General features: G+C 54.1%; 2 protein-coding genes across 8 annotated transcripts in view; one reads left to right on the top strand and one right to left on the bottom strand.

The window, feature by feature from the left end:
- Positions 1-9569, bottom strand: part of mphosph10 (M-phase phosphoprotein 10 (U3 small nucleolar ribonucleoprotein)) — a 31820-nt gene extending 22251 nt beyond the window's left edge. Inside the window, exon 1 of the mRNA XM_087981946.1 lies at positions 9466-9569. Within this exon, the coding sequence (XP_087838072.1) occupies positions 9466-9533 (68 nt within the window). The 5' untranslated portion in view covers positions 9534-9569. The remainder of the gene's footprint in view (positions 1-9465) is intronic.
- Positions 9570-9874: 305 nt separating this feature from the next.
- Positions 9875-22089, top strand: part of apba2b (amyloid beta precursor protein binding family A member 2b) — a 129969-nt gene continuing 117754 nt past the window's right edge. For 3 of the 7 annotated variants that reach the window (XR_015754159.1, XR_015754158.1, XM_043680316.2), the window contains exon 1: positions 16696-16796. The gene's annotated coding sequence lies outside the window, so the exon portion shown is untranslated. Of the gene's footprint in view, positions 9894-16694; positions 16797-16852; positions 16983-22089 lie in introns of those variants that run through there. The other 4 variants (XM_043680319.2, XM_043680320.2, XM_087982166.1 and 1 more) reach the window with 3 other exon arrangements.

Raw genomic sequence — 22089 nt, 5'->3', positions numbered from 1 at the left:
CTCTCTCCCCTCCCCGTCTTCTCTCTCTCCACCCCCGTCTTCTCTCTCCCCCCCCCCGTCTTCTCTCTCTCCCCCACCCCCCCCGTCTTCTCTCTCTCCCCCACCCCCCCCGTCTTCTGTCTCCCCCACCCCCCCGTCTTCTCTCTCTCCCCCCCCCCCCCGTCTTCTCTCTCTCACCCCCGTCTTCTCTCTCCCCCGTCTTCTCTCCCCCCCCCGTCTTCTCTCCCCCCCCCCCGTCTTCTCTCTCTCCCCTCCCCGTCTTCTCTCTCTCCCCCCCGTCTTCTCTCCCCCCCCCCGTCTTCTCTCCCCCCCCCCGTCTTCTCTCTCTCCCCTCCCCGTCTTCTCTCCCCCCCCCCGTCTTCTCTCCCCCCCCCCGTCTTCTCTCTCTCCCCTCCCCGTCTTCTCTCTCTCCCCTCCCCGTCTTCTCTCTCTCCCCTCCCCGTCTTCTCTCTCTCCCCTCCCCGTCTTCTCTCTCTCCCCCCCGTCTTCTCTCTCCCCCCCCCGTCTTCTCTCTCCCCCCCCCGTCTTCTCTCTCTCCCCCCCCGTCTTCTCTCTCTCCTCCCCCCCCCGTCTTCTCTCTCTCCCCCCCCCCGTCTTCTCTCTCTCCTCCTCCCCCCCGTCTTCTCTCTCTCTCCCCCCCCCGTCTTCTCTCTCTCCCCTCCCAGTCTTCTCTCTCTCCCCCCCGTCTTCTCTCTCCCCCCCGTCTTCTCTCTCTCCTCCCCCCCCCCGTCTTCTCTCCTCCCCCCGTCTTCTCTCCCCCCCCCCGTCTTCTCTCCCCCCCCCCGTCTTCTCTCTCTCCCCCCCGTCTTCTCTCTCCCCCCCCGTCTTCTCTCTCTCCCCCCCCGTCTTCTCTCTCTCCTCCCCCCCCCGTCTTCTCTCTCTCCTCCCCCCCCGTCTTCTCTCTCTCCCCCACCCCCCCGTCTTCTCTCTCTCCCCCACCCCCCCGTCTTCTCTCTCTCCTCCCCCCCCGTCTTCTCTCTCTCCCCCACCCCCCGTCTTCTCTCTCTCCCCCACCCCCCCGTCTTCTCTCTCTCCCCCACCCCCCCGTCTTCTCTCTCTCCCCCACCCACCCGTCTTCTCTCTCTCCCCCCCGTCTTCTCTCTCTCCCCTCCCCGTCTTCTCTCTCCCCCACCCCCCCCGTCTTCTCTCTCTCCCCCCCCCCCCGTCTTCTCTCTCTCCCCCCCCCCCCCGTCTTCTCTCTCTCCCCCCCGTCTTCTCTCTCCCCCCCCCCCCGTCTTCTCTCTCTCCCCTCCCCGTCTTCTCTCTCTCCCCCCCGTCTTCTCCCCCCCCCCCCGTCTTCTCTCCCCCCCCCGTCTTCTCTCTCTCCCCTCCCCGTCTTCTCTCTCTCCCCCCCGTCTTCTCTCTCTCCCCTCCCCGTCTTCTCTCTCTCCCCCCCCCGTCTTCTCTCTCTCCCCTCCCCGTCTTCTCTCTCTCCCCCCCCCGTCTTCTCTCTCCCACCCCCCCCGTCTTCTCTCTCTCCCCCACACCCCCCCCGTCTTCTCTCTCTCCCCCACCCCCCCGTCTTCTCTCTCTCCCCCACCCCCCCCGTCTTCTCTCTCTCCCCCACCCCCCCGTCTTCTCTCTCCCCCCCACCCCCCCCGTCTTCTCTCTCCCCCACCCCCCCCGTCTTCTCTCTCCCCCCCCCCCCCCGTCTTCTCTCTCTCCCCCCCCCCCGTCTTCTCTCTCTCCCCCCCGTCTTCTCTCCCCCCCCCCCGTCTTCTCTCCCCCCCCCCCGTCTTCTCTCTCCCCCCCCCCCCGTCTTCTCTCTCTCCCCCCCGTCTTCTCTCCCCCCCCCCCGTCTTCTCTCTCTCCCCTCCCCGTCTTCTCTCTCTCCCCCCCGTCTTCTCTCACCCCCCCCCCCGTCTTCTCTCCCCCCCCCCGTCTTCTCTCTCTCCCCTCCCCGTCTTCTCTCTCTCCCCTCCCCGTCTTCTCTCTCCCCCCCCCCCGTCTTCTCTCTCTCCCCCCCCCCCCCGTCTTCTCTCTCTCCCCCCCGTCTTCTCTCTCTCCCCCCCGTCTTCTCTCTCTCCCCTCCCCGTCTTCTCTCCCCCCCCCCCGTCTTCTCTCCCCCCCCCCCGTCTTCTCTCTCTCCCCTCCCCGTCTTCTCTCTCTCCCCCCCGTCTTCTCTCTCTCCCCTCCCCGTCTTCTCTCTCTCCCCCCCGTCTTCTCTCTCTCCCCCCCGTCTTCTCTCCCCCCCCCCCCGTCTTCTCCCCCCCCCCCCGTCTTCTCTCTCTCCCCTCCCCGTCTTCTCTCTCTCCCCTCCCCGTCTTCTCTCTCTCCCCTCCCCGTCTTCTCTCCCCCACCCCCCGTCTTCTCTCTCTCCCCCACCCCCCGTCTTCTCTCTCTCCCCCACCCCCCCGTCTTCTCTCTCTCCCCCCCGTCTTCTCTCTCTCCCCCCCCCGTCTTCTCTCCCCCCCCCCGTCTTCTCTCTCTCCCCTCCCCGTCTTCTCTCTCCCCCCCCGCCGTCTTCTCTCTCTCCCCCACCCCCCCCGTCTTCTCTCTCCCCCCCCCCCCCGTCTTCTCTCTCCCCCCCCGCCGTCTTCTCTCTCTCCCCCACCCCCCCCGTCTTCTCTCTCCCCCCCCCCCGTCTTCTCTCTCTCCCCCCCGTCTTCTCTCTCTCCCCTCCCCGTCTTCTCTCTCTCCCCCCCCGTCTTCTCTCTCTCCCCCACCCCCCGTCTTCTCTCTCTCCCCCACCCCCCCGTCTTCTCTCTCTCCCCCCCCCCGTCTTCTCTCCCCCCCCCCGTCTTCTCTCTCTCCCCTCCCCGTCTTCTCTCTCCCCCCCCGCCGTCTTCTCTCTCTCCCCCACCCCCCCCGTCTTCTCTCTCTCCCCCCCCCCCCGTCTTCTCTCTCTCCCCCCCCCCCCGTCTTCTCTCTCTCCCCTCCCCGTCTTCTCTCTCTCCCCTCCCCGTCTTCTCTCTCTCCCCCCCCGTCTTCTCTCTCTCCCCCACCCCCCCCCGTCTTCTCTCTCTCCCCCATCCCCCCCGTCTTCTCTCTCTCCCCCACCCCCCCGTCTTCTCTCTCTCCCGGACCCCCCCCGTCTTCTCTCTCTCCCCCACCCCCCCCGTCTTCTCTCTCTCCCCCACCCCCCCGTCTTCTCTCTCTCCCCCACCCCCCCCGTCTTCTCTCTCTCCCCCACCCCCCCGTCTTCTCTCTCTCCCCCACCCCCCCCGTCTTCTCTCTCTCCCCCACCCCCCCCGAGTTCTCTCTCTCCCCCACCCCCCCCCGAGTTCTCTCTCTCCCACCCCCCCGTCTTCTCTCTCTCCCCCAGCCCCCCCGTCTTCTCTCTCTCCCCCACCCCCCCCGTCTTCTCTCTCTCCCCCACCCCCCCGTCTTCTCTCCCCCCCACCGTCTTCTCTCTCTCCCCCACCCCCCCCGTCTTCTCTCTCTCCCCCACCCCCCCGTCTTCTCTCTCTCCCCCACCCCCCCCGTCTTCTCTCTCTCCCCCACCCCCCCCGTCTTCTCTCTCTCCCCCACCCCCCCCGAGTTCTCTCTTCCCCACCCCCCCCCCCCGAGTTCTCTCTCTCCCACCCCCCCGTCTTCTCTCTCTCCCCCAGCCCCCCCGTCTTCTCTCTCTCCCCCACCCCCCCCGTCTTCTCTCTCTCCCCCACCCCCCCGTCTTCTCTCTCCCCCCCACCGTCTTCTCTCTCTCCCCCCCCGTCTTCTCTCTCTCCCCCACCCCCCCGTCTTCTCTCTCTCCCCCACCCCCCCCGTCTTCTCTCTCTCCCCCACCCCCCCCGTCTTCTCTCTCTCCCCCACCCCCCCGTCTTCTCTCTCTCCCCCCCCCCCCCCGAGTTCTCTCTTCCCCACCCCCCCCCCCCGAGTTCTCTCTCCCCCCCCCCCCCGAGTTCTCTCTCTCCCACCCCCCCGTCTTCTCTCTCTCCCACCCCCCCCGTCTTCTCTCTCTCCCCCAGCCCCCCGTCTTCTCTCTCTCCCCCACCCCCCGTCTTCTCTCTCTCCCCCACCCCCCCGTCTTCTCTCTCTCCCCCACCCCCCCGTCTTCTCTCTCTCCCCCACCCCCCCGTCTTCTCTCTCCCCCCCACCCCCCCGTCTTCTCTCTCCCCCCCCCCGTCTTCTCTCTCTCCCCCCCCGTCTTCTCTCTCTCCCCCCCCGTCTTCTCTCTCTCCCCCCCCCCCGTCTTCTCTCTCTCCCCTCCCCCCCGTCTTCTCTCTCTCCCCTCCCCGTCTTCTCTCTCTCCCCTCCCCGTCTTCTCTCCCCCACCCCCCGTCTTCTCTCTCTCCCCCACCCCCCGTCTTCTCTCTCTCCCCCACCCCCCCGTCTTCTCTCTCTCCCCCCCGTCTTCTCTCTCTCCCCCCCCCCGTCTTCTCTCCCCCCCCCCGTCTTCTCTCTCTCCCCTCCCCGTCTTCTCTCTCCCCCCCCGCCGTCTTCTCTCTCTCCCCCACCCCCCCCGTCTTCTCTCTCTCCCCCCCCCCCCGTCTTCTCTCTCTCCCCTCCCCGTCTTCTCTCTCTCCCCTCCCCGTCTTCTCTCTCTCCCCCCCCGTCTTCTCTCTCTCCCCCACCCCCCCGTCTTCTCTCTCTCCCCCCCGTCTTCTCTCTCTCCCCCCCGTCTTCTCTCTCTCCCCCCCCCGTCTTCTCTCTCCCCCCCCGCCGTCTTCTCTCTCTCCCCCACCCCCCCCGTCTTCTCTCTCTCCCCCCCGTCTTCTCTCTCTCCCCCCCGTCTTCTCTCTCTCCCCTCCCCGTCTTCTCTCTCTCCCCCACCCCCCCCGTCTTCTCTCTCTCCCCCACCCCCCCCGTCTTCTCTCTCTCCCCCCCCCCCCGTCTTCTCTCTCTCCCCTCCCCGTCTTCTCTCTCTCCCCTCCCCGTCTTCTCTCTCTCCCCTCCCCGTCTTCTCTCTCTCTCCCCCCCCGCCGTCTTCTCTCTCTCCCCCACCCCCCCCGTCTTCTCTCTCTCCCCCCCCCCCCGTCTTCTCTCTCTCCCCTCCCCGTCTTCTCTCTCCCCTCCCCGTCTTCTCTCTCTCCCCCCCCGTCTTCTCTCTCTCCCCCCCCGTCTTCTCTCTCTCCCCCACCCCCCGTCTTCTCTCTCTCCCCCACCCCCCCGTCTTCTCTCTCTCCCCCCCGTCTTCTCTCTCTCCCCCCCCCCGTCTTCTCTCTCCCCCCCCGCCGTCTTCTCTCTCTCCCCCACCCCCCCCGTCTTCTCTCTCTCCCCCCCGTCTTCTCTCTCTCCCCCCCGTCTTCTCTCTCTCCCCTCCCCGTCTTCTCTCTCTCCCCCACCCCCCCCGTCTTCTCTCTCTCCCCCACCCCCCCCGTCTTCTCTCTCTCCCCCACCCCCCCCGAGTTCTCTCTCTCCCCCACCCCCCCCCCCGAGTTCTCTCTCTCCCACCCCCCCCGTCTTCTCTCTCTCCCCCAGCCCCCCCGTCTTCTCTCTCTCCCCCACCCCCCCCGTCTTCTCTCTCTCCCCCACCCCCCCATCTTCTCTCTCCCCCCCACCGTCTTCTCTCTCTCCCCCCCCGTCTTCTCTCTCTCCCCCACCCCCCCGTCTTCTCTCTCTCCCCCACCCCCCCGTCTTCTCTCTCCCCCCCACCGTCTTCTCTCTCTCCCCCCGTCTTCTCTCTCTCCCCCACCCCCCCCGTCTTCTCTCTCTCCCCCACCCCCCCCCGTCTTCTCTCTCTCCCCCACCCCCCCGTCTTCTCTCTCTCCCCCACCCCCCCCGTCTTCTCTCTCTCCCCCACCCCCCCCGTCTTCTCTCTCTCCCCCACCCCCCCGTCTTCTCTCTCTCCCCCCCCCCCCCGAGTTCTCTCTTCCCCACCCCCCCCCCCGAGTTCTCTCTCTCCCCCCCCCCGAGTTCTCTCTCTCCCACCCCCCCCGTCTTCTCTCTCTCCCACCCCCCCCGTCTTCTCTCTCTCCCCCAGCCCCCCGTCTTCTCTCTCTCCCCCACCCCCCGTCTTCTCTCTCTCCCCCACCCCCCCGTCTTCTCTCTCTCCCCCACCCCCCCGTCTTCTCTCTCTCCCCCACCCCCCCGTCTTCTCTCTCTCCCCCACCCCCCCGTCTTCTCTCTCCCCCCCACCCCCCCGTCTTCTCTCTCCCCCCCCCCCGTCTTCTCTCTCTCCCCCCCCGTCTTCTCTCTCTCCCCCCCCGTCTTCTCTCTCTCCCCCCCCCCGTCTTCTCTCTCTCCCCCACCCCCCCCCCCGAGTTCTCTCTCCCCCACCCCCCCCGAGTTCTCTCTTCCCCACCCCCCCCCCCCGAGTTCTCTCTCCCCCCCCCGAGTTCTCTCTCCCCCCCCCCCCCGAGTTCTCTCTCTCCCACCCCCCCACCCCCGTCTTCTCTCTCTCCCCCCCCGTCTTCTCTCTCTCCCCCCCCCGTCTTCTCTCTCTCCCCCACCCCCACCCCGAGTTCTCTCTCCCCCCCCCCCCGAGTTCTCTCTTCCCCACCCCCCGAGCTCTCTCTCCCCCACCCCCCCGAGTTCTCTTCCCCCCCCCCCCGAGTTCTCTCTCTCCCCCACCCCCCCGAGTTCTCTCTCCCACCCCCCCCCATTTCTCTCTCCCCCCCCGTCTTCTCTCTCCCCCCCCCGTCTTCTCTCTCTCCCCCCCCCCGTCTTCTCTCTCTCCCCCACTCCCCCCCCCCCCCCGAGTTCTCTCTTCCCCACCCCCCCCCCCGAGTTCTCTCTCGAACACCCCCCCCCGAGTTCTCTCTCTCCCCCCCCTCCCCGAGTTCTCTCTCTCCCACCCCCCCCCCCGTCTTCTCTCTCTCCCCCCCCCGTCTTCTCTCTCTCCCCCACCCCCCCCCGTCTTCTCTCTCTCTCTCTCCACCCCCGTCTTCTCTCTCTCTCTCTCCACCCCCGTCTTCTCTCTCTCCCCCCCCGTCTTCTCTCTCTCCCCCCCCGTCTTCTCTCTCTCCCCCCCCGTCTTCTCTCTCTCTCCCCCCCCGTCTTCTCTCTCTCCCCCACCCCCCCCGTCTTCTCTCTCTCTCTCTCCACCCCCGTCTTCTCTCTCTCTCTCTCCACCCCCGTCTTCTCTCTCTCCCCCCCCGTCTTCTCTCTCTCTCCCCCCCCGTCTTCTCTCTCTCCCCCACCCCCCCCCCCGAGTTCTCTCTCCCCCACCCCCCCCGAGTTCTCTCTTCCCCACCCCCCCCCCCGAGTTCTCTCTCTCTCCCCCCCCCCGAGTTCTCTCTCTCCCACCCCCGAGTTCTCTCTCTCCCCCCCCCCCCCGAGTTCTCTCTCTCCCACCCCCCCCACCCCCGTCTTCTCTCTCTCCCCCCCCGTCTTCTCTCTCTCCCCCACCCCCACCCCGAGTTCTCTCTCCCCCCCCCCCCGAGTTCTCTCTTCCCCACCCCCCGAGCTCTCTCTCCCCCACCCCCCCGAGTTCTCTCTCCCCCACCCCCACCCCGAGTTCTCTCTCCCCCCCCCCGAGCTCTCTCTCCCCCACCCCCCCGAGTTCTCTCTCCCACCCCCCCCATTTCTCTCTCCCCCCCCCCCGTCTTCTCTCTCCCCCCCGTCTTCTCTCTCTCCCCCCCCCGTCTTCTCTCTCTCCCCCACTCCCCCCCCCCCCCCCGAGTTCTCTCTCGAACACCCCCCCCCCCCGAGTTCTCTCTCTCCCCCCCCTCCCCGAGTTCTCTCTCTCCCCCCCCCCCGTCTTCTCTCTCTCCCCCCCCGTCTTCTCTCTCTCCCCCCCCCCCGTCTTCTCTCTCTCCCCCCCCCCCCGTCTTCTCTCTCTCCCCCCCCCCCCGTCTTCTCTCTCCCCCCCCCCCCCCCGGTCTTCTCTCTCTCTCTCCCCCCCCCCCGTCTTCTCTCTCCCCCCCCCCCCGTCTTCTCTCTCTCCCCCCCCCCCCCCGTCTTCTCTCTCCCCCCCCCCCCCCCGTCTTCTCTCTCCCCCCCCCCCCCCCCGGTCTTCTCTCTCTCTCTCCCCCCCCCCCGTCTTCTCTCTCTCCCCCACCCCCACCCCGAGTTCTCTCTCCCCCCCCCCCCCCGAGTTCTCTCTTCCCCACCCCCCGAGCTCTCTCTCCCCCACCCCCCCCGAGTTCTCTCTCTCCCCCACCCCCCCGAGTTCTCTCTCCCACCCCCCCCCATTTCTCTCTCCCCCCCCGTCTTCTCTCTCCCCCCCCGTCTTCTCTCTCTCCCCCCCCCCGTCTTCTCTCTCTCCCCCCCCCGTCTTCTCTCTCTCCCCCACTCCCCCCCCCCCGAGTTCTCTCTTCCCCACCCCCCCCCCCCCGAGTTCTCTCTCGAACACCCCCCCCCCCCCGAGTTCTCTCTCTCCCCCCCCTCCCCGAGTTCTCTCTCTCCCACCCCCCCCCGTCTTCTCTCTCTCCCCCCCCGTCTTCTCTCTCTCCCCCACCCCCCCCGTCTTCTCTCTCTCTCTCTCCACCCCCGTCTTCTCTCTCTCTCTCTCCACCCCCGTCTTCTCTCTCTCCCTCTCCACCCCCGTCTTCTCTCTCTCCCCCCCCGTCTTCTCTCTCTCTCCCCCCCCGTCTTCTCTCTCTCTCCCCCCCCGTCTTCTCTCTCTCTCCCCCCCCGTCTTCTCTCTCTCCCCCACCCCCCCCCCGAGCTCTCTCTCCCCCACCCCCCCCGAGTTCTCTCTTCCCCACCCCCCCCCCGAGTTCTCTCTCCCCCCCCCCCCCGAGTTCTCTCTCCCCCCCCCGAGTTCTCTCTCTCCCACCCCCGAGTTCTCTCTCTCCCACCCCCGAGTTCTCTCTCTCCCCCCCCCCCCGAGTTCTCTCTCTCCCACCCCCCCCACCCCCGTCTTCTCTGTCTCCCCCCCCGTCTTCTCTCTCTCCCCCACCCCCACCCCGAGTTCTCTCTCCCCCCCCCCCGAGTTCTCTCTTCCCCACCCCCCGAGCTCTCTCTCCCCCACCCCCCCGAGTTCTCTCTCCCCCACCCCCACCCCGAGTTCTCTCTCCCCCCCCCGAGCTCTCTCTCCCCCACCCCCCCGAGTTCTCTCTCCCACCCCCCCATTTCTCTCTCCCCCCCCCGTCTTCTCTCTCCCCCCCGTCTTCTCTCTCTCCCCCCCCCGTCTTCTCTCTCTCCCCCACTCCCCCCCCCCGAGTTCTCTCTCGAACACCCCCCCCCCCCGAGTTCTCTCTCTCCCCCCCCTCCCCGAGTTCTCTCTCTCCCCCCCCCGTCTTCTCTCTCCCCCCCCCCGTCTTCTCTCTCCCCCCCCCCCGTCTTCTCTCTCCCCCCCCCCCGTCTTCTCTCTCTCCCCCCCCCCGTCTTCTCTCTCTCTCCCCCCCCCCCGTCTTCTCTCTCCCCCCCCCCCGTCTTCTCTCTCCCCCCCCCCCGTCTTCTCTCTCTCCCCCCCCCCCGTCTTCTCTCTCTCTCTCCCCCCCCCCGTCTTCTCTCTCTCTCTCCCCCCCCCCCGTCTTCTCTCTCTCTCTCCCCCCCCCCCGTCTTCTCTCTCTCTCTCCCCCCCCCCCGTCTTCTCTCTCCCCCCCCCGTCTTCTCTCTCCCCCCCCCGTCTTCTCTCTCTCCCCCACCCCGTCTTCTCTCTCTCCCGTCCGCCCCGTCTTCTCCCGTCCCCGTCACCTCAGGAGCCGTTCGGGCTGTTCCACCGCGCGCTCCAACCGTCGCACGCACTCCGCCAGCGCCGCCATCTTGTCCCTGAAGCCCTTGCCCTTGCCCTTCCCCTTCCTCCTCCTCCTCCTCCTCCTTCTGAGGCCGCTTTCGCGCCGCCTTTCAAATACTTGTATCTTTGAGTCTCGCTGCTTCAGTAATTCGGGGCGCCGGACTGAGGAAGCTCAGCATCAAAGCCCGAGGATCCCGGAATAGGCGAGAGGTTCGAACAGACTCTGTTCCAGGGAGATAACCGACAGATCTGTCCCATTCCTATTCAATTCCCTCAATCCTCGCTAAAGGATGGAGGCAGCTCTCGGAAGGAAAGGTGAAGATAATCTCTCCGATACTGAAGGATCTGCCCTCAGCCTGTCTGAGAAGGTGACATCCTCCAGACTGCGGTGAGCTAACAACCTGCACCTAAACTTCCAAAAAAACCCCACAAGAATGGCTATTACTAATAGTCAACCTTGTAAGAGTTAATTGTTGATCTTCAAGAATAAGAAGGTTGTTTTTCAGACTGGAGGCCTGTGACCAATGGAGTGCCACAAGGATCGGTGCTGGGTCCACTACTTTTCATCATTTATGTAAATGATTTGGATGTGAGCATAAGAGGTACAGTTAGTAAGTTTGCTGATGACACCAAAATTGGAGATGTCGTGGACAGTGAATAAAGTTACCTCAAATTACAACAGGATCGAGACCAGATGGGCCAATGGGCTGAGAAATGGCAGATGGAGTTTAATTTAGATAAATGCAAGGTGCTGCATTTTGGGAAAGCAAATCTTAGCAGGACTTATACACTTAATGGTAAGGTCCTAGGGAGTGTTGCTGAACAAAGAGACCTTGGAGTACAGGTTCATAGCTCCTTGAAAGTGGAGTCACAGGTAGATAGGATAGTGAAGAAGGTGTTTGGTACGCATTCTTTTATTGGTCAGAGTGTTGAGTACAGGAGTTGGGAGGTAATGTTGCGGCTGTACAGGACATTGGTTAGGCCACTGTTAGGAAGGAGACCAGAATTGCACGCAGTATCCTATCAGAAAGATGTTGTTAAACTTGAAAGGGTTCAGAAAAGATTTACAAGGAAGTTGCCAGAGTTGAAGGATTTGAGCTATAGGGAGAGGTTGAATTGGCTAGGGCTGTTTTCCCTGGGGTGTCAGATGCTGAGGAGGTGATCTTATAGAGGTTTATAAAATCATGAGCATGGATAGGATAAATAAACAAAGTCTTTTCCCTGCGGTGGGGGAGTCCAGAACTAGACAGCATAGTTGTGGTTCTGTTTGCCGAGCTGGAAGTTTTTGTTGCAAACATTTCGTCCCCTGGCTAGGCGACATCATCAGTGCTTGGGAGCCTCCTGCGAAGCGCTTCTTTGATGTTTCCTCTGGTGTTTATAGTGGTCTGTCCCTGCCGCTTCCGGTTATCAGTTTCAGCTGTCCGCTGTATAGGACAGCATAGGTTTGGGGTGAGAGGGGAAAGATATAAAAGAAACCTAAGGGGCAGCCTTTTCATGCAGAGGGTGGTACGTGTATGGAATAAACTGCCAGAGGAAGTGGTGGAACCTAGTACAATTGCAACATATAAAAAACATCTGGATGGGTATATGAATAGGAAGAGTTTGGAGAGATAGGGGCCGGGTGCTGGTAGGTGGGACTAGATTGGGTTGGTATATCTGGTTAGCATCGACGATTTGAACCGAAGGGTTTGTTTCTGTGCTGTACACCTCTATGACCAGTCTGACTCAAGATTGGAATACATTCAGACTCTCACCTCACACCGTTAATGCATTGTCTGAGATGAGATGTCACTTTTTTATATAAAATCTTAAGTTATCTCAGGAATGTGACTTGAAAGTAGTTCTGGGATTTACATATTAATGAATCAAAACCTGCAACCCATTCTAAAAGATGAAAGACTTAGTAGCATTCTAGGTTTGTTCAATATATTGCATCAATGTATGACACTATGATCTTTTGCTATAAATTCTGTGTCCTATGATCCTACTCTACTAGCTGCCTGACGAAATGTTCTGAAAGCTTGTACTTCCAAATAAACCTATTGGGCAATAACCTGGTGTCATGTGATTTTTAATTTTGTCCACCCCAGTCCAACACCAGCACTTTCACATTTTTACTGTTTGGAATTAACAGTGATGAGTTTGATTCAGAAACTCTTTGGTGATAATTTGGTGATAAATAAAATTAGGAAGTGGAGATAAACTGTTTAAAAAATACAAATGCTGTTGGGAATAAAATTTAACTAGGAGCAAACTACTGCAGATGCTGGAATCTGAACTGGAAACAAAAAGTGCTGGAGATATCAGTGGGTCAGGCAACATCCATGGAGAGAAGACAAGCTGATATCGTAGTTGAGGGTATGTTCACCAAGCTGAGAAGTTGATTTGCAGATGTTTCGTCCCCTGTCTAGGTGAATCTTCAGTCCTTTTGAGCCTCCTATGAAGCGCTGCTGTACGGTGTCTTCTGGAGTTTATTTGGTTCCTTTCTTGCTGTTTCCGGTTGTTCATTGTAGTGGTCAGTATATTGGATCTAGGTCAATGTGCTTGTTGATGGAGTCCATGGATGAGTGCCATGCTTCTAGCAATTCTCTGGCTATCCTCTGTTTAGCTTGTCCTATGATCGTTGTGTTGTCCCAGTTGACTTTGTGGTCCTTGTCATCTGTGTGTTTGGATACCAGGTCGTAGTGTTTAGTGGCCAGTTGGTGTTCATGGATGCGGATTGCTAGTTGTCTCCCTGTTTGTCCTATTTAGTGTTTCATGTAGCCTTGACATGGAATCTTGTAAATTATGTTTGTCTTGCACATGATGGGTATAGGGTCTTTTGTTCTAGTGAGTTGATGTGTGAATGTGGCTGTCGGTTTATAGGCTGTTATGAACCCAAGTGGTTGGAGAAATCTGGCTGACAGTTCCGAGTCTTGTTTTATATAAGGTAGCGTGGCTAGTGAATTAGGCCATGGCCTGTCCTCGTCACGTTGTTTCACTGTTAGGCATCTGCGAATGAAGTAGCAGGGATATCCGTTCCTAGTGAATATTTTGCGGCGGTGTTCTTCTTCTCCTTGTGGGTCGGGACTGCTGCAGTGTGTTGTAGCCCTTTTGAACAGGCTCCTAATGCAGCTTCACTTGTGTGTGTTTAAGGTGTTCAGGATCTGGTCCAAGTGTGTGGCTTTTGTATACACTGTCATGGTGCATTCACCATTATGTTTTTTCTACCATCACATTCAGGAACGGGATTTGATTGTTGGTTTGCTCCTCTCTCGTAAATCTGATCCTTGTGAGTATGGTGTTGATAATTCAGTGTGTGTTCTCAATTTCTGTTCTCTTAATAATAACAAAAGTATTGTCCACATATCTGATCCAGAGTTTGGGTTGGATCAGATCACCTAAGTTCACCTGATCAAACATGGAGCTGAATGACAATTGTAATCCTACATTCTACATTTTGATTTTTCACTGAAAAATCAAAAGGACTGTGAGGAAAATAACTTTCCAACTTGTGGTCTAAACTTTTGACCTTTAGAATTTGCTCTCCATGTATATATTGTTTCCCATCCAAAGCGGATTTGTTAAAGCATTTGTCTTTTGTCTGATTGAGTATTTGAGGTTTTGAAGAGGTATAGGTTAAGTTCTAAAAATTAGAACTCCTTTCTTTTTACTTGTTAAAGCTAAGTATTTTAAAATATAGTTTTTTTTCTTAACTGAAGGAAGCTGATGTGAATTGCTTTTATCGGGAGTAGCAGTCAATCAGGAACACTAGTCATTTTGGTGTTTTCATTGGGACTTTATACATTTATACATTTTGTGACACCTTGTGCAAAAGTAGAGCATGATTATCAGTGCACTGTTCCCAGTTAAGTTGTGATAGTTAAAATAGTAAGAATGGTAGGACAAGTCATATATCATGGCCATAGCAAGTAGGGTATTCCTGGATGTCAGTCTGACCCAAGGCAAACACATTTGCAGTATTTGTTTGTGGCACAAGGAGCTTTGACTCAGAGTTATGAAATGGAAGAATGAGCTACTGATAATGGCATTATGGTACAGGAAGCCATTCAAATGGGGATAGCAAAAACGAATGTACATTAGTAAGGCATGGTATAGTGATGGGGATTGACAACTTATTGTGAAGCAAAGAGTGGGAGTTCAATCAGTTGTTTTGTCTGCCTGGTGTCAAGGTTTGGCTCATCAGTTCAGGGTTGGCGAGGAAATTTCAGACGAAGAAAGATCCCTTTGTTACGGTCCATGTAGGATAAGGAAGGAAGTATGAAAGAACTAAGTACCAAATTAAGAAGTCAAGTCACAAAGGTAATAATCTCTGGGATATTACCTGAGTCACATCCAAATTAATGTAGGGCAAGTAAGAGTACAAAAATGGATACGTGGCTCAAACACTGGTGTGGTATAAGTGGGTTGTAGTTTGAGAGGCACTGACACCACAACTGGGAAAGCGGGACTTATTGTTTGGACAGTTTACACCTGAACTGTGTTGGAACTGGTGATTTACCAAGCAACATAACTAGGGAAGTAAAAAGGACTTTAAACTAAATCAGGGCAATAGATCAAATTTGGGAAGATGTAACAAATCAACAAGTAGTACGTTATGGGCCAGACCAAACCCCCTCAAAATATTCAGAAGATAGTTTGGATCCAAACTTTTTTTTATTTTAAAAGGTAAATTAAAAAAGGTGTTGTGTTCCAGATGCAATTTGATTGGTCAAACTACTGAATTTAACACAAAATACACTTTATTCATCCACTATAGTTAAAATACAAGAAAAGAAAGAATAATTTGGAATAACTTAACTTTATTGGAAAACTTAATTAATAATAGTTACTGTATCTATTTATTCTATTAACTGTTTTAATATAGAAACATCCCATAAACACACCCTTGGCAAAAGGCAAATTCAGATCCAAAATTGTCTGTCATGCAACTCCTGTAGCAGGCAGCAAAGCCTCAGCTTTTGGCTGTAACCAAGAGAGGGACAAAAAAAACTTCTACTTTTGATCCCAATAGTAACTGCTGAAAACTAAACAATAGATCCTGGTTCGGTGGGTGTTTGACCATGCCCAGGCTGCTTCTATTGTTCCTAATTTTTAAAAGTACATTCAAGACTTCACAAGTAGTTTCTCTTCTCATGGACTGCTTGGCATCTCTACCTTAAAATGTCTCTTCAAAAAAAAAACCTCTTAAAGCCATAGTATTTTCACAAGAGAGAAAAGGTACTAATATGTAAAATTCTTGAAACATTTATGATGCAGAGGCGGCTTGGCAGGGTTGATGTGGAAAGGATGTTTTCTCTTGTGGGAGATTCTATAACTTGGGGGTCACCCATTTGAGATGTTTTTTTCCCTTACAGAAATGTCAACCAACAGAATTATTCTCCACAAAAGGTAGTGGAAGCAGAGTCTTTGAATGTTTTTAAGAATTGTTGGTAAGCAAGGGCATGCAAGGTTATGGGTATCGGACAGAGTGAAGATTAGTGGGAAGCCAGAGGACTAGAAAACCTTTAAAAGCTAGAGAGGACAACTAAAAAAAGCAATAAGGGGTGCAGCAGATGAAATATGGAGATAAACTAGCTAGTAATATAAGCTTACAAGTATTTTTAGATATATAAAAAGGTAAGAGACTACAGGGGACATTGGAACCGCTGGAAAATGAATCTGGAGAAGCAGTAACACAGAACAAATAAATAATGGAGGAACTGAATCGTACTATGAATCAGACCAGACCCTCTCAAAACATATTAAGTTAGCCTAGACCCCACCTTTTCTTATTTTAAAGATAAATGTGAGATGGGTTCCAGATGCAATTCAATTGGTCAAACTAGTCAATGTTAAGCAGAACACAATTTAATCAAACACTAAGTTAAAAATAAAAAGAAAGACAAATTTGGAATAACTTAACTCCACTGGAAAACTTAACAGAATAATAGAATATTTTACTACAAAACAGTAACTGTTCCAATATAGTTACATCCCCATAAACACACTGCTGGCAAAAGGCAAATTCAGAAAACAGAATTGTCTCACATGCAACTCCAGCAGCTCAGGAAAAGCATTCAGCAAAAATCCAGAGAGAGTTTGAAGCAGTCAAGAGAGATTCACTGCCTTCCAACCCTGCTGAAAACTAAACCTAAAGTCCCTGGTTCTGTGGATAGAAACTTGACCACACCCATTCAGACTGCTTCTGTTGTTCTAAGTTTAAAAAAACACTAAAGTTGTTTATCTTCTCATAGACTGCAGAATACCTGTCTCTCCAATCTCTCTCTCAAAGAAACCAGGACAAAACACACTTCTTAAAGCCATAGAATCATCACAATAGGTACTTTACATAAATCTTCACGCTGGAAAACACCAGTAGTTTCAAGAGAGTCAGGAGGCATAAATGAGTATAGAGGCTCTGACCCTGAGTGCTCTTGTTTCCTCCCACAATCCAAAGATGAACAGGTTAAGCCATGCTAAATTGCCTCATAGTGTCCAGGGATGTTCAGGCTAGGTGGTTTAGCCACAGTAAATGCAAGGCACATAGGATAAGGTGAAATGTAATTCAGAGGGTTGTTGCAAACTTGATGGGCTGAACGGCCTAATTATGCTCATATATTTTATGGTAGGCGGAAGTGTGGAGTAGCGAGATCAGCCATGAAATGACTGAATGGCAGAGCTGGTTCAAGGGGCTGAGTGGCCTACTCCTGCTCAGAATTAATTATTTTATGTTGGAATCGAAAACTCAGATTTGAATGAGTTTAACTGCTGTAGCATTGTCTGTCACCTGCGGTCCTTGCAGTTGCTCAGTCGAGATGGGAAAGTAAAGTTCCAGTCTAACCTGACAATTCCCAGCTCCCAGACCGTGATGAAATTATTCAGTGTCCTGGGTTTGGCATTAATATTATACAGAGTCGAGAGTGTGGTGCTGGAAAAGCACAGACGCTCAGGCAGTATCGGAGGAGCAGGAGAATCGACGTTTCGAGGACTGTATAAGCTTTTCATCAGGATTTCTTGATGAAGGGCCAGCACCACACTTTCGACTCTGATCTCCAGCATCCGCAGTCCTCATTTTCTCCCATTATTATTATGCATTCAGGATCTCGGGTACCAATATTGCTGCTATCTACTGCACTCGGCGCTCCACAATCTGAGTGTGAAGTATTAGTTTGTATTCAGCTTGCTGGGTGCCGCTACGTGTCTGTCCTACTCAGAGTGCGGGGTTAGCGGGGTGCTGCCTATTCAGGGTCAGGGGTTCTCGGGAACACAAAGGAACAGAGACTGGGAGCCGGTACCGAGTGTGGGACAGGTAGGTAAGAAGCAGCCGTATCACTCCTCGGGCGGCAAGTGCAGCCTGGGCCAGTTGCCCTGCTGTTTTTTTTTCCCTCGACCTCCCAAGGAAAAATTGGCGATGGTGTCGGGTGGAAAGGCGCTTGCTGCAATGAGCCGGTGCCGAGGCTGCACAGTCTCAGCATCTCAGGGAAGCTGCTTAAAGGTACAAGCACACAGATGGAAGGGTTGATAGATTTTTGCCAACGTGAAAATAGACAATTGTTTTACGGCCAGGAAACTGTTATGAATCCCATGTGTCGGTGTTACAAGAGCCGCTTCGAAGGTGGTTCATATTCATTGTAGCTGTGGGTGGGGGGTCTGGCCACGGATGGGGTAAGTTTGGGGTAATGGTGAGCCCTATAATAGCTCCCAACCATGCTTAGGCAGACTGTTTCCCTATGAAATGGAATGTCAGGCGCTCTGGAGAGGGGTTACTGGGACGGGCTGGTAGTCTGATGGTGGTGACTGGCATCGGGGGGTAAGGGTGGGGCTGATCGACTGCAGTTGAGGGGCCTTGGTGAAGGGATTGGGGATTTGGTTTAATGTCTTGCTGTTCAAAGCTTGTTGGAAATGGTCCACCTGAATGTGCCAGAAAAAGAGAGAGAGACTTGCCATCGGAGCCAGGGCCTGTTTATGATCGGCAGAATGTTATGGCTTTTGGAAATGATGGCTTATGGCTGCATTGATGATTGTATTTTCTATGATACTGTGTCACAGCCTTTGTGATTAGAAGGGAGATTTTTCTTACCTCTCAATGGTGAATCTGCACCACTTGAGGTTCTTGCCACCCAGGGATGAGTGAGTTCTTTAAGTGTCCAAACGGTTCCGATGTACTGGCCTCAACATATAAACATACTAATAAGGAGCAGAAGTAGGCCATTAGCTCCTTGAACCTGCTCCACTGTTCAATAAGATCATGGCTAGTCTGATTATAATGTTATTGCCCCTTGAAGGTTTGGTGTAGACTCGATGGACTGAATGGCTTCTTTCCACACTGTAGGTATTCTATAATTCTATTATAGAATAGAATAATGGCATATTTCTTAAAAATGCATTAAGTAAGTAAATGTTGATGTCCTGAGGTACCCGATTGTGCTTATATGATGAAGACAAGAGGTTAGCCTGCAGGTGTAGCAAGCAATTAGGAAATCAAAAAGCATGCTGTCTTTTATTACATGAGATTTGAAGTACAACAGTAAGGAAGCCTTGTTGTACAGATCCTTTGTGCTGTTTTGGTCTCCTTATCTACGGAATGATAAAGTTACATTCGGTGATTGAGATTGAGATCATTCTTTCTTGACCAAATGATATTCATTTGTACTGTCTCATTTGGTAGTTTCTCCATTTTGAGCCTGAACCCATATCATTCTCTAATTTCTGAAATATCTTTCCTCATAGCCTCCCTGATTTCTTCTTGTACTGTGAAACCCACCCCTTGCTGTTTTGATTATAATACCACAAAACTGGAGGCCATCCCAACTTCAAAAATAATAATAACAAAAATGGAATATTATAGATGCTGGAGATCTGAATTAAAACAGAAAGTGCTGAAGAAACACAGCAGATCTGACCATGTTTATGGAGATAGAAACCACATCAACATTTCTCATTCATTATGACTTTGGAAGAATGTTAACTCTGTTTCTCATCTCACAAACCCTTTCAGATCTGCTGCGTTTCTCTAGAATTTTCTGTTCAAAAGTAATAACTTTGCATTTAGGTCGTGCCTTTAAGGTGTTAGAATGTCCCAGGTTCATTTGACAATGAGGATGAGAATTTTAATTCTGGGTTGAACCAAAAGCCATTGCAGGTCAGTAAATTGATGGGTGAATTAGACTTAGATTGGGGTGGGTCACAAGCAGCTCTATTTTGGATGATTTTCAACATAAGGATATATTGTGGGAAGCTGAATGTATTGGAATACTGAAATTTCAAGGGCAACATTGGCATGTAATTTTTTAACTTAATGTTTTTTGAGAAGTGGGTACTTTTATTTTACTCATTTGTGGGATGTGGGTGTCGTTGGTTGGCCTGGTCTTCCTGCCATCATAAGATCAGAAGTGAGGATGTTTGCCGATGATTGCACAATGTTCAGTGTCATTCATAACTCCTCAGTTACTGAAGTAGTCCATGTTCAAATGCAACAAAGTCTGCACAATATCCCAGGCTTGGGCTGACAAGTGACAAATAACAATTGCGCCACACAAATGCCAGACTATGATCATCACCCACAAGAGACAATCTAACCACCACCTCTTGGCATACAATGGTGTTACCATCACTGAATCCTGGGAGTCACCATTGACTAGCAACTCAACTGGAATTGCCAAATGAACACAGTGGCTACAAGAGCAGGTCAGAGCCAAGGAATACTGCAGCGAGTAACTCACCTCCTGAACCCCACCCCCACCAAAGCCTATCCATCATCTACAAGTCAGGAGTGTGATTGAATACTATCTATTTGCCTGGATGGGTGCAGCTCCAACAACTCTCCAGAAGCTTGACACCAACCAGGACAAAACAACCTGCTTGATTTGTACTACGTCCACAAGCATCCACTCCCTCCACCACTGACACTCGGGAACAGCAGTTTGTACAATCTACAAAGGCTCACTGCAGAAAATCATCAAAGACGGCACCTTCCAAACCCATGACCATTTCCATTGAGAAGGATATGTTCAGCAGATACATAGGAATGTGACTACCTTCAAGTTTCCCTCCAAACCACTGACAACTCTGACCTGGAAATATATTGCTGTTCCACCACTGTTGCTGGGCCGAATTCCCTCTCTAATGCTATTGTGGGTCAAGCAACAGCAGGTGGACTGCAGCAGTTCAAGAAAGCAGATGAGAACTCGGAAGAGAACATGGCACCCAAGATGGTGCAGAGGATTCTTCAGCTACAATTACTTAAGAACGGAAGCAGGTGAGAACAGTCCCATCCAACTGGCTAAATGTGGAGCATGCTAAGGGAAAGTTTGCAGACAGCTTGATTAGGGCAGGGAGAAATAGTTTCTTTTTCTCATAATCACAAGTTTTACTGTTTGTGAGTTTGATAAGGGTCATTCCTAGCCTTCATGCCAGCAGATATTGTTCATAGAGCCATCCTCCTTGGGAACAATCTTCTGTCATCACCCACCACTCCAAATAACTTAATCCTGACCTTTGCATCTCCTCAGTGCAGACGGGGAATGAGAGAGTTCTCTGGTCACTCTGTTCTTCTATGTCTTCTCCCACATCACTGTGCACCTCCTTCTCTCCGTCGTCACTGTGCGTGTGTCTCTCTCACCACTGTGAACTTTGCAAAATGGTGAACGGGAAACGATCGTGGCTGTAAGATCTTTTTTGTTTGAGGTTTATTTCAGTGCTGGAGCTGATTTCCTCTTTCTTGGAGTAGTAATTATTGTTTTATAAGCTGTTGCTTTGTTTTTGGAACTTTGTTTTGATTTTTATTTTCAATGGTACTTTAAATGGGAGAAAAGAGAACAGGAGACGCCATGAGAATTTGGTTAAAGAACTGCTGTAGGGTTCAGAAAAAAATGAACAGTGAACTTTCACTCACTCACTGGCTATAAAATTACAAGCATTTCTGGACATAGGTTTTAAATTTTATAAAACCTAAGTTTTAATTGTTGTTTGTAAATCTACAATAGGGTGTAAGGTGAGGGCTTTTAAAATATGTTTTCCTAAGATCTGTCTCTTGATTATATTTTTGTAAAATATAAAACATAAGCACTAAGTTACCCTAGAGCAGGGTTTTTAGAGCAGTAAAACAGAGCTACTTTCTGGGCCTGTAGATGCTAAGATGCAGAAATGGCCTTTGGTAGAGTGATATGTTCTTCTTGTTGGGTCTAGGAGATTGAAATTCTTCCTGTAGTCATCAGTAACATTAGGAAGTGTTGAGCTGGAAGGTTGGAGCTGGGGTGAGGTCGGGGAAGGGGAAATGAGGAAACTGGTGAAATCCACAATGATGCCATGGGGTTGGAGTGTTCCGAGGCGGAAGATGAGGCGTTCTTCCTCCAGGCGTCAGGTAGTGAGGGAGCGGCGGTGGAGGAGGCCCAGGACCTGCATATCCTCGGCAGAGTGGGAGGGGGAGTTGAAATGTTGGGCCACAAGGCGGTGGGGTTGATTGGTGTGGGTGTCCTGGAGATGTTCCCTAAAGCGCTCTGCTAGGAGGCGTCCAGTATCCCCAATCTAGAGGAGACCACACTGGGAGCAACAGATACAATAAATTATATTGGTGGATGTGCAGATAAAACATTGGATGTGGAAGGCTCTTTTGGGGACTTGGATGGAGATGAGGGAGGAGGTTTTGCAATTCCTGTGGTGGCAGGGGAGGGTGCCAGGAAGGGAGGGTGGGTTGTTGGGGGGTGTGGACCTGACCAGGTAGTTACGGAGGGAACGGTCTTTGCGGAAAACGGAAATGAGTGGGGAGGGAAATATATTCCTGGTGGTGGGGTCCGTTTGGAGGTGGCGGAAATGTCGTCGGATGATGTGATTTATGCGAAGGGTGGAAGGTGAGCACCGGGGGAATTCTGTCCTTGTTACAGTTGGAGGGGTGGAATTTGAGGGCAGAGGTGGGGGTTGTGGACGATATGTGTTGGAGGGCATCTTTAACCACATGGGAAGAGAAATTGCGGTCTCTAAAGAAGGAGGCCAACTGGTGTGTTCTTTGGTGGAACTGGTCCTCCTGGGAGCAGATACAGTGGAGGCGGAGGAATTTGGAATACGGGATGGCATTTTTGTAGGAGGTAGGGTGGGAAGAGGTGTAATCCAGGTAGCTGTGGGAGTCGGTGGGTTTGTAAAAAATGTCAGTGTCAAGTTGGTCGACATTAATGGAGATGAAGAGGTCCAGGAAGGGAGGGAGGTGTCAGAGATGGTCCAGGTGCATTTAAGGTCAGGGTGGAATGTGTTGGTGAAGTTGATGAATTGCTCAACCTCCTCGTGGGAGCACGAGGTAGCGCCAATGCAGTCATCAATGTAGCGGAGGAAGAGGTGGGGAGTGGTGCCGGTGTAACTATGGAAGATGGACTGTTCTACATAGCCAACAAAGAGACAGGCATAGCTGGGGCCCATACGGGTGCCATGGCTACCCCTTTGATCTGGAGGAAGTGGGAGGATTCAAAGGAGAAATTGTTAAGGGTGAGGACCAGTTCGGCCAAACGAATGAGAGTGTCGGTGGAAGGGTACTGTTGGGGACGTCGTGAGAGGTAGAAACTGAGGGCTTGGAGGCCCTGGTCATGGTGGATGGTGGTATAGAGGGATTGGAT

This window comes from Chiloscyllium plagiosum, unplaced genomic scaffold (genome assembly GCF_037043375.1).
Source record: "Chiloscyllium plagiosum isolate Xiang-an unplaced genomic scaffold, Cpla_swu_hap1 HiC_scaffold_42, whole genome shotgun sequence".
In the NCBI taxonomy this organism is placed as follows: Eukaryota; Metazoa; Chordata; class Chondrichthyes; order Orectolobiformes; family Hemiscylliidae; genus Chiloscyllium; species Chiloscyllium plagiosum.
This window is presented reverse-complemented; position numbering and strand designations above follow the sequence as displayed.